General features: G+C 36.4%; 2 protein-coding genes and 1 pseudogene across 2 annotated transcripts; 2 read left to right on the top strand and 1 right to left on the bottom strand.

Annotated features, from left to right (window-relative positions):
• The first annotated feature begins 1,827 nt into the window (after positions 1 to 1,827).
• LOC126784141 (non-specific lipid transfer protein GPI-anchored 5-like) lies at positions 1,828 to 2,734 on the top strand (annotated as a pseudogene).
• Positions 2,735 to 4,699: 1,965 nt separating this feature from the next.
• LOC126784142 (protein AGENET DOMAIN (AGD)-CONTAINING P1-like) lies at positions 4,700 to 5,200 on the bottom strand. The gene has a single exon (XM_050509627.1). The coding sequence runs from the start codon at positions 5,174 to 5,176 to the stop codon at positions 4,700 to 4,702; it is 477 nt and encodes a 158-aa protein (XP_050365584.1). The 5' UTR covers positions 5,177 to 5,200.
• Positions 5,201 to 6,512: 1,312 nt separating this feature from the next.
• LOC126784143 (non-specific lipid transfer protein GPI-anchored 5-like) lies at positions 6,513 to 7,386 on the top strand. The gene is made up of 3 exons (XM_050509628.1): positions 6,513 to 6,831; positions 6,922 to 7,008; positions 7,226 to 7,386. The coding sequence occupies exons 1-3, from the start codon at positions 6,513 to 6,515 to the stop codon at positions 7,363 to 7,365; spliced, it is 546 nt and encodes a 181-aa protein (XP_050365585.1). The 3' UTR covers positions 7,366 to 7,386.
• The last annotated feature ends 6,734 nt before the right edge of the window (positions 7,387 to 14,120 follow it).

Consider the following 14,120-nt stretch of genomic DNA (forward strand, 5'->3'; position numbering starts at 1 on the left):
GACCAAGAGCCCGACAAAATTGCACACGTGGCCAAAAGTCAACAAAGTTGGTGCGGATCCGAATAAAACTCGTGTCAGCACATAAACGGATGATCGTAATCGAAGCTACGTGATTCCGAATTGCATCAGAAAATTGAATGTCATTGACGATTCGAAATGGTAATCGGACATTTGATTAAATTAATAAATTTTCTTAACAGTCATAATTAAATCAATTATTTTCTGTTTAATTTAGTTATGAGAATAACTAATTTTAAATTAATCGGAAAATACATATTGATTTAATTATACAATTAAGGAATTTATTATTTTAAGTGTCATTAAAATATTCTATAAAATAGAAACTTTGACACTATAAATAGCCCTTCAACATGAAGAGAGGGAGAGGATTTTTGGAGACTTGGAGAAGGAGAGAAATCACTTGAGCAAGAATCACTCTTGACAAATCCCGAAGTCTCTCAAGTCCACGAAGATCATCAAATCCACGAAGAATCGTCAAGCCACCAAATCGCTCGTTCTTCATCAAATCCAAATCCAACCTCAAGTCCACGAAGAATCATAAAGCGGCCAAATCGCTCATTCTTCACCAAATCCAAATCCAACCTCAAGTCCACGAAGAATCATCAAGCGGTCAAATCGCTCGTTCTTCATCAAATCCAAATCCAATCCAAACTCAAGTCCACGAAGAATCATCAAGCGGCCAAATCGCTCGTTCTTCATCAAATCAAATCCAAATCAAACTCAAATCCTCAAGATCAAGTGCATATCACCCTTGAGCCAAATCACATACGGAGATAGAATCAGAGGAGTTCACCAAAGATTGTAACCCCGCGCTTGATATTCAATAAATTATATTTATTTGTATACGTGTCTGCATTCTCTTATTGGTTTTCAGATTCGCGTTCTACAGAGTTCTTGACCGATTAAGCAATCAATAGTCTTCAGTTGAAGACTGGAATACTCTTGTTATGAAAACTGAGTTGGGGTTTTGGGTGAAACTGAGGAGAAGGTTTATAGTTTACTTGGTCAGTTAGTTGGGGCTTAAACTATTAAAAAGTGGTTTTAGGTGGGTTTTGGAGTTGAACTACTCTTAACTAATTTTTTTCATGATTGGAGGAATCGGTTACTTGTAGACATTCTTTTTCCCGGGGAAGACGAAAATGCTCTAGCGAGCTAGCTGTTGGCTTTGTTCTGTTATCATACAAATTCTAACAAAGTAATCGATCGAATTGGTCTTCGATTAGACATTGTGTTTGAGAAAACATGCTAGCTCGCTGATTTTATTAGTAAATTGAGCGAACATGCTCAGGTCACTACGTATGTTCTATATTGAGACGCGTACTGTACGCCTAATTAAATTCATGTTATTTCCCAATTTTTTTCCAAGATCTTCGAGTTTTGATTAGTTAGCATCGATCCAAGCCCAAAGATTGACTCGAAGAAATGTTGTCACACTATTTGGTGGAAAAATAAAAATTATAAGCAACTCCCCTGAGGTGTTATAACTTATAAGCAACTCTCGATCCAACATATATACAAGTCTGTAATGATCATAATTGAGCATATGTTTAAAGCAGACTATATAGAATATACTATATACTAGTCAAATATTTTCTGGTGCATTCTAGTAAGTAGTGACGGATTTGAAGAATGACAATATATTAATCTCTTTACATTCGGAAGTTGTTCTTTAGGTGCCAGCATGTATCTAGTAGAAGTTGGCCACCCAAATACACCAATTTCTTTGTCTTAACAGAAAAGGTTCCTTATATAATTTCCAACCCATCATTTCCTTTTTCCTCATCACTCAACTTAATTTGCATATTCAACACCATCTCCTCCAATCTTCTTATTCAGACTTTTGATCAGGCCAGCAAGAAAAGATTCTGAGTGATTAGCATGGCATTTAAAGGACTTGAGCTGGGTCTAGCCCTGGTCCTGGTGACCATGTTACTAGGTCGAGCCACAGCTCAATCGAGTTGCACCAGTACACTCACAAGCCTGTCTCCATGTCTCAACTACATTACAGGAAACTCGTCGAATCCATCGTCTTCTTGCTGCTCGCAACTCTCAAACGTTGTTCAGTCATCGCCATAGTGCCTATGCTCATTGCTTAGTAATGGCGCCGGTGCCACATTGGGCATCACCATTAACCAAACACTTGCTCTTTCTCTTCCTGGTTCTTGCAAAGTGAATACTCCACCCGTTAGCCAGTGTCAATGTAAGTAGCCAATTTCTCAAGTTAATTATTGAAGTAATTTGTACTAGTTAGTTTGATTTTGACTGTGGTGAATTTAGCAGCTGCCAATGGACCTACAATTTCTTCATCAAGTACTCCACCGGCAATTTCCCCAGCTGATTCCTCAAATGAAAGCCCTGCAGCTGCAGATACCCCTGAAGCTGCAATTACTTCCACAGCCTCGGACGTTCCTTCAACATCAGGTAAAGGTTTAAACGTTCCTAGCTAGTCAAAATGAAATAATTGTTACTGAACTGTCAAATTGTGATTTTGATTGCGCTATGAATGAGGCCTCATTGTGTCGTCAAGACCAACTTTACATATATTACTGGCCGGGTCTCAAATGCATTTATCATTAGCATTGATGCTAAATTCAAGCCCGGACTAATTTCTGCAGGAGGGTCTAAAACAGTCCATCTACAGACGACGGTAACACATCAGAGGGAAGCAGCATCGCAGCACCCCTTCATTTTGTGCTCTTCCTCATTTTCCTGATATCTTTCACTTCAAGTTTTGAGTATTTTACAAAGTTTTTAGCCTTGTTCTTATTCTTATATACTATATTAATTATTACTCTTGGTTTGATTGCATGTTTTTGGTAATTTGCATCGGTTCCTCTCTGTTTTTTTTGGTTCTGTTTCTTTCGATTTGGAATCGAATATTGACAATAGTGATTATTTTTTTGTAATTTTCTGTGTTGATGGGGTAATTCAATATAGACCCAATTTTAATATGAGATTTTCAATTAAACCCATCTTTTTTTTTTCATTTCCATTTATACCCAAAAGTTGCCGTAGGATTAACAATAAAACATTTATTCTCTTAATATTACAAAAGTTGTCACATAAGTCAAATTTGTAACATACCTAGTTTACTAATAATTGACTTCATTTATCCCATAAACTAAGTTTATTACATTAATATTTATTTTAATCACAAATTTGAACATAATTTGTAGCCTTAATATCATTAGTAATTGTACTTAAGTCATGCAATATAGATTTGGAAACCAAAGTTAAATGAGCTATTTCTTTTATACATTTCTTTTGTGTTTAAAAATATTTCTATCATATAGTTATTTATTTAATTAGTCTTACTATATAGGTAAGTTATTTAATTCTACCATATAAGTATATTATTTAAGTAGTCCTACTATATATGTAAGTTATTTAATTCTAACATATAGGTATATTATTTAATTAGTCATACTATATAGGTAAGTTATTTAATTCTATCATATAGGTATATTATTTAATTAGTCATACCATATAGGGAAGTTATTTAATTAATCATACTATATAGGTAAGTTATTTTTGAAAATAAGTTGTTTCAACTTCGTAAAAACTTTTGTCATCTATATACGTATGTATGTTATGTTTTACTATACTAATATTAAATTGATAAGTTATTTATTTTTACTATATAAGTTAGTTATATATTTCTATTGTATAGGTAAGTTATCTATTCAAAATGTAACTCTATTCCTTTGGGTTTTTCTCAATACCTTGTCAAAAGGTATATTAGTTTAGATACATCGCATAATTGTGTGATTTATTAGTGTTCTATATTAGAGATTTGTTTAAAAGATGACAATATATATATACCTAAATATTAGACAAAGTAATCTAAGAACAATATATGTATCTTATGATAAGAAACACAAAGTGGAATCGAGGACAATGATATCAAAACCTTTCTCAACTATCACTCAAAGAAATGGTGAGAAGTACAATATGCATAGTTGTCCTCATCATTTTTTCAAAGCATATCTCTCCATCTTCATATTAAATTCTCTCAATTTTTCTTGTGCGAAAATATTAGAAATAATATACCTACTAAAGAGATCAAGAATTATAAACTTTTGTTACAAATGAAATAGTTTTTTAATGAGTATATATATAAGCTCAAGTCACCAAATTAAGATAAATTAATGGATAAAATTGATTGAAATAGAGTTAATAAGATTTAAGTCTAGTTAAAAAATTTAAATTCAAATGAATAGATGCTAAATTTTAACTTTCTATGTGTCTAAAGGGCAAATTAGACTTATAAAAATATCAATTACAAACATATAGTTTATATGGAAGGTTTAAAATATGAATTGAGTGTAAATTAAATGTGTCGATTTATCTTAAAAAGGGTCTCCTATTTTGGGATTTTTTCTAATTTTCTCGAATATGAATTAGACTTTACATAACAAATATGTTGTTTTAGTTTATGAATTCAAACACTAGCTAAACTGAAAGAAATTTATCTAGAGACTAGAGTGAACTTGAAAAGAGGGCATCAGATGCTTTTTACATGCAGTTTAGGGAAACGACCCCATAACCAGAATAGCATTGGGGCAATAATCAGGGATTTCAAGATAGAGTTCAATATGGCATGGAATTAATGAATTACAATTGCAAGAAGACACTACTTACACCAAACTCCAGGAGACACGAGTTCATGGCGCTCTCCTTAGAAAAATATAGTGCGAACGGTGCAAACTTCTTTCTTGGAGAAAACTGAGGCACGTCTTTTCTTGGAAGGAACCCAATCTCCGTTGAGCCAGTCCATATGAAACCTCAAGTTTGAAAGTGGGAAAGCATTCTGCTCCCCAGTGTTTTCAAAGAAGACAACGTAATGTTCAGAGTCTAACTTCCGGGAAATAGTTCCAACCCACCAAACGTCGTTGAGAAAAGCATCGACCCTGTCCCCTTCAAGTTTACAATACTTAGAAGGCACGATATTAGGCGGCAGCGGCCGCACCTGTGTCACATTCACAGTCTCCCTCAGAGGTGTAGATTCATCATGTTCCTCCACAAAGCGCTTGTACTCATAGTTGCAAGTTGCAACTATGGTTGCTTCCCAATATGAGCCAAGAAACCCTTCCTCGTTGCAGCAGACTTCAACTGCGTCTCCGACGTGAAATGTGGATTTTGATTGAAAAGCCATTAGTACTAACTAAGTCCTTCTCAGAGTCGCAATGATGAAAAAGACAAGATTCTTTGCTAATGAAATGTTCAAGCAGGAGGGCCGCCTATATATCCTTACAATTAAAGGAGAGTAAAGAAAGTGCTGCGTTCTCCTTATGTCATAGGAATTCCAACAGGCTTGGGATTCCTATTATTCAAAATTTCTCATGGAAAATGATTTCTAATATTATAAGGAATCGAATACTCCTAAGCCTCTTTTCCTATTATCCAGACATGAACGATACTTTTAAGATTAACAATTTTATAGTGCATGAAATCATTGTAATTTACTAATTAATAAATAGATCGAATTTTGACTCTGCATGCAGTATGTACTATTCATGCTAGTAAGTAGAGATCGATAATTCGATATATCTTTGCGAGTTTGATTAATTTGCATGTATGTATATTATATTCTATTAATAATGAAATGAAAATGGTACACAAAGTTTTGATTGATATTCAAACTCAATATCCGAATATTAAGAACAAATCATTTTTTGTTTTAATTTGGCTTTGTTGTGCCCTTCAGCCTATATATGATAGGGAAAAACTTGCGTACAAATTAGTATGTACGCGTGCGTTCAAATTCTCATTTATTTGCACACTTTGGAAATATAAATACATGATTTTAACCATTCAAAAGTTTAGTTTATTACTAAAGATCATTTATGGAAAAGATCAACATAAACAAAAATCGTCTTCATAGTCGATTGTATCAAACAAATTGACGGTTGATCATGAGACTATTAACTTTCACCATAACCGTTCATTTGTTTGATGCAATCGACAAAGCAAAAGATTTTTGTTTATGTTGATCTTTTACAGAAATTATCTTTAGTAATAAACTAAACTTTTGAACGATTAAAATTATTGATTTATATTCTCAAAATGTGCAAATAAATGAGAGTTTGGACGCACGCGTACATATTAGTTTGTACGCAAGTTTTTCCCAATATGATATACCTTGTAGCTATTCCCTCTTTCAAAAAAGAAATGATATACCTTGTTTACCAAACAAGAAAAGGAACATATTTTTGGGCAGGCAGATTATATTACTCAACTAATTCCTGGTTTATTGCATGTTAACGAATTCGATTAGTGATCGACACATGTTATAATTAGGTGCCTACAACACCAATCTAGTAGAAGTTGGTCACCCAGATACACCAATTTCCTTATCTTCTCTCAATATAAATCCCTCCCATCCGCCCATCCCTGATCACTCAACTTCCACTTGAATTTCAACCTAGCTCCATCTCCTCTAGGCCTTTGATTCAAGCAACAAAAGTTTCAAGCCTCACAAAGTGGTCAACATGGCATTCAAAAAGATTGAAATGAGTCTAGCCCTGGTCCTGGTAACCATGCTACTGGGTCGAGCCACAACTCAATCAAGTTGCATCAGCACACTAACAAGCCTGGCTCCATGCCTCAGCTATGTTACAGGAAAGTCATCAACCCCGTCGTCTTCTTGCTGCTCGCAGCTCTCGATTATAGTTCAGTCATCGCCTCAGTGCCTTTGTTCATTGCTCAATGGCGGAGGTTCCACGTTGGGCATCACCATAAATCAAACACTTGCTCTATCTCTCCCTGGTGCTTGTAACGTGAAAACTCCACCAGTTAGCCGTTGTCAGTGTAAGTAGTTCAATTTTATTTTTGTTAATTAATGAGGTAATAATTTGTGCATGTTAATTAATCTAATTTCGATCGACTGTTGTGAAGCAGCTGCAGGTGGACCTGCAACTTATTCCAACAATCAAAGACCCGCAGATGCAAATACACCTGAAGCCTCGACTAGAGACATTCCAGCAGGTGCGTAGAAAGTTATATTTGCTTTAACATGCATGCATGCTATGTTACCAAATTATCAATTTCGATATATTAATAGTACTATGCATGCGTACGTTTTCAAGGGATCATATCTTTCTACGTCCGTATGTTCCAAATTAACAGTCTAGCAACATTAAGCACTTGATGCCGGACTCTATCTAGCTTTGACTTCTTTGATTTATATGGCAAATATATGCAGGAGGGTCCAAAACCGTTCCATCGACAGGCGGCGCCAGCACATCCGACGTCGGAAGCAGTGGTGGCATCAAAGCTCCGCTTCACTTTGTGCTCTTTCTTATTTTTGTTGTATCATATGCTTCACGTCTCGACAAGTTTTAGATCTTACGTACAATAATTATATATACAGGGCCTTCTAGTGAGAGATCTCTTTTTTAAACATGTTTAAAAAATGGCTAGCTCATTCACCAACTTTTCGATTACATTTTCACATCTCTACCGTTCAACTTTTAGAGTCTAATGTGTATATCACCTTTGTAAAATTTCAGCCAAAATAGAGATGTTTAAAACATTCAAAACTGGAAATTAAACTTATAAACATGAACGGTTTAAGTTTAACAAATTTGGTGCGTTCATTGCTTTCACCGAGTTTGATACCTTAACGATCACCATTTTTGTTGAAATTTTACAGATGTGATCTACAGATTAGACTCTAAAAGTTGAATGGTGAAAATGTAAAAATATAATCGAAAATTTTGTGAATGAGTTATCTTTTTTTTTAAACCAAAAAAAGGGATTCCTCATCGTAAGGGAGTTGATTATATATATATATATATATATAATATCATGGTTCTTAAAATAATTCACTACTGGTACCGTGTCAGTGGACTACGAGTTCTTATGTTAAACAAGTTTAAATCATGAATATAATATGAGAAGATGATCGAATTCGACGTATTTAAATCTTGGTGTACGTCTTCGTATTTAAATCATGATCTACCTCGATCTCCAAGTATCAAATATGTAATAAGGCTTTAATTTGATTCGGATTAAGGTCTTGCGAGCACTCTTGTCTAGAAAGTACGAGATAAAACTGATTACTAATTTCGAACTTAATTCACCTAAAAATAAACTGCGGGATGCAAAGAGCAATTGTACGTATCATAGTATGTAAAAGCAAACGGTTTTCATACATACATAAAACCCATAAACGGTTTCAAGCATGGGAGGCTTCAAGCATTCTCTCTCTCTCTCTCTCTCTCTCTCTCTCTCTCTATATATATATATATATATATATATATATATATATATATATATAGTCTATATCCAGAGTGAAGCTTCACTCTGAAATTACAGAGTGAAGTTCCAATTTTGGCACACTTTTCGATCAAATTTTTTCACCAAAAGTGATTTAATATTTGGGTATGCTATTCAAGATCATCTCTACAAAGTTTCATCTAATTCGGACATCGTTAAAGTATTGAAATTAGATTAAATCAATGAATGAATTAAAACTGTTTAACGTGAACCATTAGTGTAAATCTCAATTTTGAAAACTCAAACAATTGTCAAATTAAATGAAACTTTATAGAGATGATCTTGAATATCATGCCTAAATATTGAATCGTTTATGGTGAAAATATTTGACCAAAACGTGTGCCAAAATTGTAAATTCACTCTGGATAAGGACTGTATATATATATATATATATATATATAATAAAATGGAGAAAGAAACTTACTTATTTGATTGAGAGAAATATAGGTATTATGAGAGAGCTTGCTAACTAGATAATAGAGAACATGAAGTGAGAATAAATGAGGAAAATATAGTGTGTTCTTTCATTCTTCACTAGTCCCTTTATATAGGAATACAAGACTTGGTGACCTCTTATAGTTACTTGGTGATCACTTACAATTACTTGATGATCACTTACAAATAACTTGGTGAATACACACAAGTAAACTTGTTTGGTACTCACAAGCTAAGCATCATTGGTGTTACACTACACACTAGTAAAAATGTCCTAAACTATTATGTGGATAGCCACACTAACAATTATATTTACAACAATATATAGTTTCCGATTTTCAGGTTTTTAAGTCGTAGCAATTACAAGTAACATAATATATGTGTTCACACGACAGAGAAACTATAATCTTGTTTTTATAGCCATGGAGAAACTAAAGCTAAGGATCGATCCCTAGAATATAAAAGTGATCAATGAGAGAGAGAGTATATACGTAAAGAAACGAGGTAATGAAGAAACTGACAACAATAACCAAAATGAAAATTGTTCTCGATAGAGACTTTTATTTGTTTGTTCTCGATAGAGACTTTTATTTGTATTATTGTATAGAGCGCATAACATAACTAAATAGATTACATTTACTGTTAGAGAATGTGGAAGAATGAACTGAAAAATGGAAATCGAAATAACTCACAACCACAAGCAGAAAATTAAAATGAAAGAGAACACTGGGATTTAACGTGGTTCGGCAAAGTGCCTACGTCCACGGGTAGCAACAATAAAGAACCTCTACTATACGAAGAAAGGTTACACCGATATAAACACTACTTCAAGACTCACACTTGAAGGGATACATTCTCACACACTTTATTTTGCTACACACACAACTCTCTACTTGGAGTTTTCTCTCTATCTCTCACTCTTAATCACACACAAGATGATCTCTCCCTTATTGTTCTTCTATGTTTATTGCACCACTTCTCATGCCTTTATATAGGCAAACATCTTTGTGCAATTCATGCATTTGCATGTAACATGCATGGAAGCAAAGTCAATCTTCTTCCTTGATTCATGCTCAATGTTGGCATGCTCATCAATGCATTCTTCTTTCTTTGTCAAACAAATCAACCACCTACCACTATAAGGTTGTAGATTTGTTTCTTACCTTCAACAAAGGTTGCTCCAAGTTTCAACAAAACCAACTCCACCAATTAATGGGTCACTAAAGCAATAGGTGTGCTTGATTTACTCATGTGAACATCACATAGTTTTCACACCTCCATTAGAGAGGGACTTACCCTATCAATCTCCCCCTCCCGACTTAGATAGAGGGATGAGTCATTCCAGACGCGCTTATGTAGAACTCGAACTTCTCCTTCGGTAGAGACTTCGTCATCATATCTGAACTGTTCTTATCTGTATGAATTTTCTTCAGCAGCATTTCCTTAGCTTCCAGCACATCACGTATCCAGTGATACCTCACATCAATGTGTTTTGATCTCGAGTGAAAACTCGAATTCTTGCTCAAGTGAATCGCGCTTTGACTGTCACAATGCAAGACAAACTCTTGTTGTGTATGACCCAATTCCTGTAGGAATCTCTTTAACCACAAAATATCTTTGCACGCTTCCGTAGCTGCAATATACTCTGCTTCTGTAGTTGACAAAGCAACACATTTTTGTAGCTTTGATTGCCACGAGACAGCTCTCCCTGAAAACGTGATCAGGTATCCAGATGTGAACTTTCTCGTGTCAATATCCCCGGCCATATCTGCATCTGTGTAGCCAACTAGTTCAGACTTGCCACTTCTAAAGCATAGACTCATCTGTGAGGTTCCTCGCAAGTATCTCAGAATCCACTTGACAGCATTCCAGTGCTCCTTGCCTGGATTAGATAAGAATCTGCTAACAACACCAACTGCATGTGTTATGTCTGGTCTAGTACAAACCATCGCGTACATCAAGCTCCCTACTGCTGAGGCATATGGCATTGTTGCCATTTCTTCCTCCTCATTCTGACTCGTAGGACTCTGCTTTGAGCTGAGCTTCATGTGATTAGCAAGTGGAGTATCAACTGGTTTTGCTTTCTCCATGTGGAAACGCTCTAGTACCTTCTCAATGTACTTTTCTTGTGATAACCACAATTTCTTGTTCCCACGATCACGGGCAATCTCCATGCCCAAAATCTGCTTGGCTGGTCCCAAATCCTTCATATCAAAGGACTTTGATAAATCTGCCTTTAACTGCTGAATCATAGCAGTATCTTTGCCAACAATTAACATATCATCTACATAAAGTAGTAAGATGATAAAATTACCTCCAGTGGGTTGTTGAATATAAACACACGGATCTGCTGACGTTCTTTTGCACCCATGACTCACCATGAAAGAGTCAAACTTCTTATACCATTGTCTTGGTGCTTGCTTCAATCCGTACAGGCTTTTCTTCAATTTGCAAACCATATGCTCATTTCCATTGACTTCGAAGCCTTCTGGTTGCTCCATATATATTTCTTCATCTAAATCACCATGAAGAAATGCAGTCTTCACGTCCATCTGCTCTACCTCTAGATCCATGCTCGCAAACATGCCCAAAATGACTCTAATCGAAGTCATCTTGACAACAGGTGAGAAAATCTCATCAAAATCAATTCCTTCTTTCTGGCTGAATCCTTTGACAACTAAGCGAGCCTTGAATTTTATCAGTTTCTCATTCTCATCTTGCTTTAACTTGAACACCCACTTGTTCTTGAGTGCTTTTCGGCCTTTAGGAAGCTTCATCAACTCATAGGTGCCGTTCTTTAGTAAAGACTCCATCTCAGACTCCATGGCTAGCCTCCATTTGTCGTGGTCTTGATGAATCTTTGCTTTCATGTAACTTTCAGGCTCTCCGTCACTGGTCAAAAGGATGTAATTTGCATAAGAATTATCTCCATCATTAGTCACCAAAATATATTGAGATGATGGATACTTGGTGGATGGAATTTGACTCCTGGTGCTTCTACGAACAACTACTTGATTATTCACATGTTGCTCCCCCTGATCAAACTCCCCTTCATCTTCGACTTCAGCATCTCCCGTGTCAGGTACATTTTCAACTCTATCACCTTGCAGCCCAACGTTGTATTCCTGCTGCAATGGTGAATCATAAATGCGACTATCACTTGTTGCATTTGGTAGTACCTCTTTGTCGAAATCTGCAATAGATTGGTCTTCATGGAACACCACATCTCTGCTTCTTATGAATTTCTTCGTCTTTGGATTCCACAACCGGTAGCCAAACTCTTCTTCACCATAGCCGACAAATATGCATGGTGTCGCCTTGTCATCCAGCTTTTTCCTATGCTCCTTGGATACAAGTGCGAATACTTTACATCCAAATACTCTTAAATGAGAGTAGGATGCATCTTTCCCGGTCTAGACTTTATTTGGAGTCTTAAATTCCAAAGGTACACACGGTGCTCTGTTGATTAGGTAGCACGCAGTCTTCACAGCTTCTCCCCAAAATTCTTTTGATAATTTTGCCATCTTCAACATGCATCTGACTTTCTCCATAATGGTACGATTCATCCGCTCTGCTACGCCATTATGTTGAGGGGTGCCAGGAACTGTCTTCTCATGTCTGATGCCATGCTTTGCACAATAATCTCTAAATTCGTGCGCTATGTACTCTCCGCCATTATCACTACGAAAGCACTTCAATTTTCTTCCAGTCTCCCTTTCCACCATTGCGTGGAAAATTGTAAACGTCTGGAACACCTGGTCTTTGGATTTCAACAAATAAACTCAAATTTTTCGTGAAGCATCATCGATATAAGTAACAAAATACTTTTGCATACCTAATGATTCTTCTTCCATAGGGCCACACACATCTGAATGTACAAGATCTAGAATATTTTATTTCCTAGTGAAAGTCTTTGAAAAACTAATTTTCTTATGCTTACCAAATAAACAATAATCACAACAATCTAGTGAGTTACCTTTGGCAACCGGACTCAGCGACTTCTTTGCCAACAACTGCAATCCTTTCTCACTCATGTGGCCAAGACGTGTATGCCACAAACTTGGAGAAGATTCCTCAACTGCATTCAACTCACTCTTGCATATCTTTCCACAGGTCTTGTAGAGTGTGCAACACATTTTTCCTTTGGCAACTACAAGAGATCCCTTGGTAAGCTTCCACTTTCCATCACCCCCATGATGAAAGCCTTGTCAATCAAGTACACCAGTTGACATAAGATTGAGACGTAGACCAGGAACATGTCTCACATCTTTCAACAATAACTGACAGCCCACATCTGTCTGCAAACAAATATCTCCAATCCCAGCAATATTGGAGTAGTTATCATTGCCCATCTTCACTTTACCAAAGTCACCTGCTTTGTACGTAGTGAAGAACTCTACGGGAGAGGTGGCATGAAACGAGGCTCCGGAATCAATGATCCATTGAACTCCAGGATTATCAACTAGTAGACATTCACCTCCAAGTGACAGGAACTCACACTCATCATGAGACACCGCAGCAGCAACATTGTTTGTGTCCTCCTTTTGTTGATGAGTAGTGTCTTCTCTAGCTTCTTTGAATTCCCGCTTCAATTTGTTACAATTTTTCTTCATGTGGCCTGGAAGACCACAATGATGACACTTTCCGTTGAACCTTGTTCTGGATTTGCTCATACTCCTTTCGTGACCTCTGGGTCCTTTGCTCTTGCTCCTTCCTCTCCTCTCCGCAACGAAGAATTGACCATTTTCTGAACTTGATGAAGAACTCCTTCTTGTTTCTTCGTTCAACATATTATCTTTAATATTTTCCATAGATAATACACCATTTGGAGTAGAGTTACTTACAGTGATAACAAATGTCTCCCAGTTATCTGGTAACGACCCGAGCAGCAACAACGCTTGTAACTCATCATCAATCTTCATGCTCATCGTGGCTAATTGATTGAGTACACTCTGAAAGTTGTTGAGGTGCTCGGTCACTCGAACGCCTCCTCGATACTTCATGTTGACGAGCTCTTTAATGAGAAAAGCTTTCTTGGCAGTAGTCTTTTTCTCAAATAAGGACTCCAGCTTCAACCAAAGCTCATGCGTGCTGGTTTCATTGGCAACATGGTGAAACACACTATCGTCCACCCATTCACGAATATGACCGATGGCTTTGCGGTTCATCTTCGTCCAAATTGCTGGTGAAATCTCACTTGGCTTGGCATCATCTCCCTCGATCGGCTCATGCAAATCTTTGCAATAGAGAATATCCTCCATTCTCGACTTCTAGGTAATCCAGTTAGAGTGGTTGAGTCTGATCATGGTACTCTGTGATCCTTCCATTCTAGCAGCTCCCAGTCAGAACCAGGAGCTCTGATACCACTGTTAGGGAATGCGGAA

Source organism: Argentina anserina, chromosome 2, assembly GCF_933775445.1.
Source record: "Argentina anserina chromosome 2, drPotAnse1.1, whole genome shotgun sequence".
NCBI classification, from domain to species: Eukaryota; Viridiplantae; Streptophyta; class Magnoliopsida; order Rosales; family Rosaceae; genus Argentina; species Argentina anserina.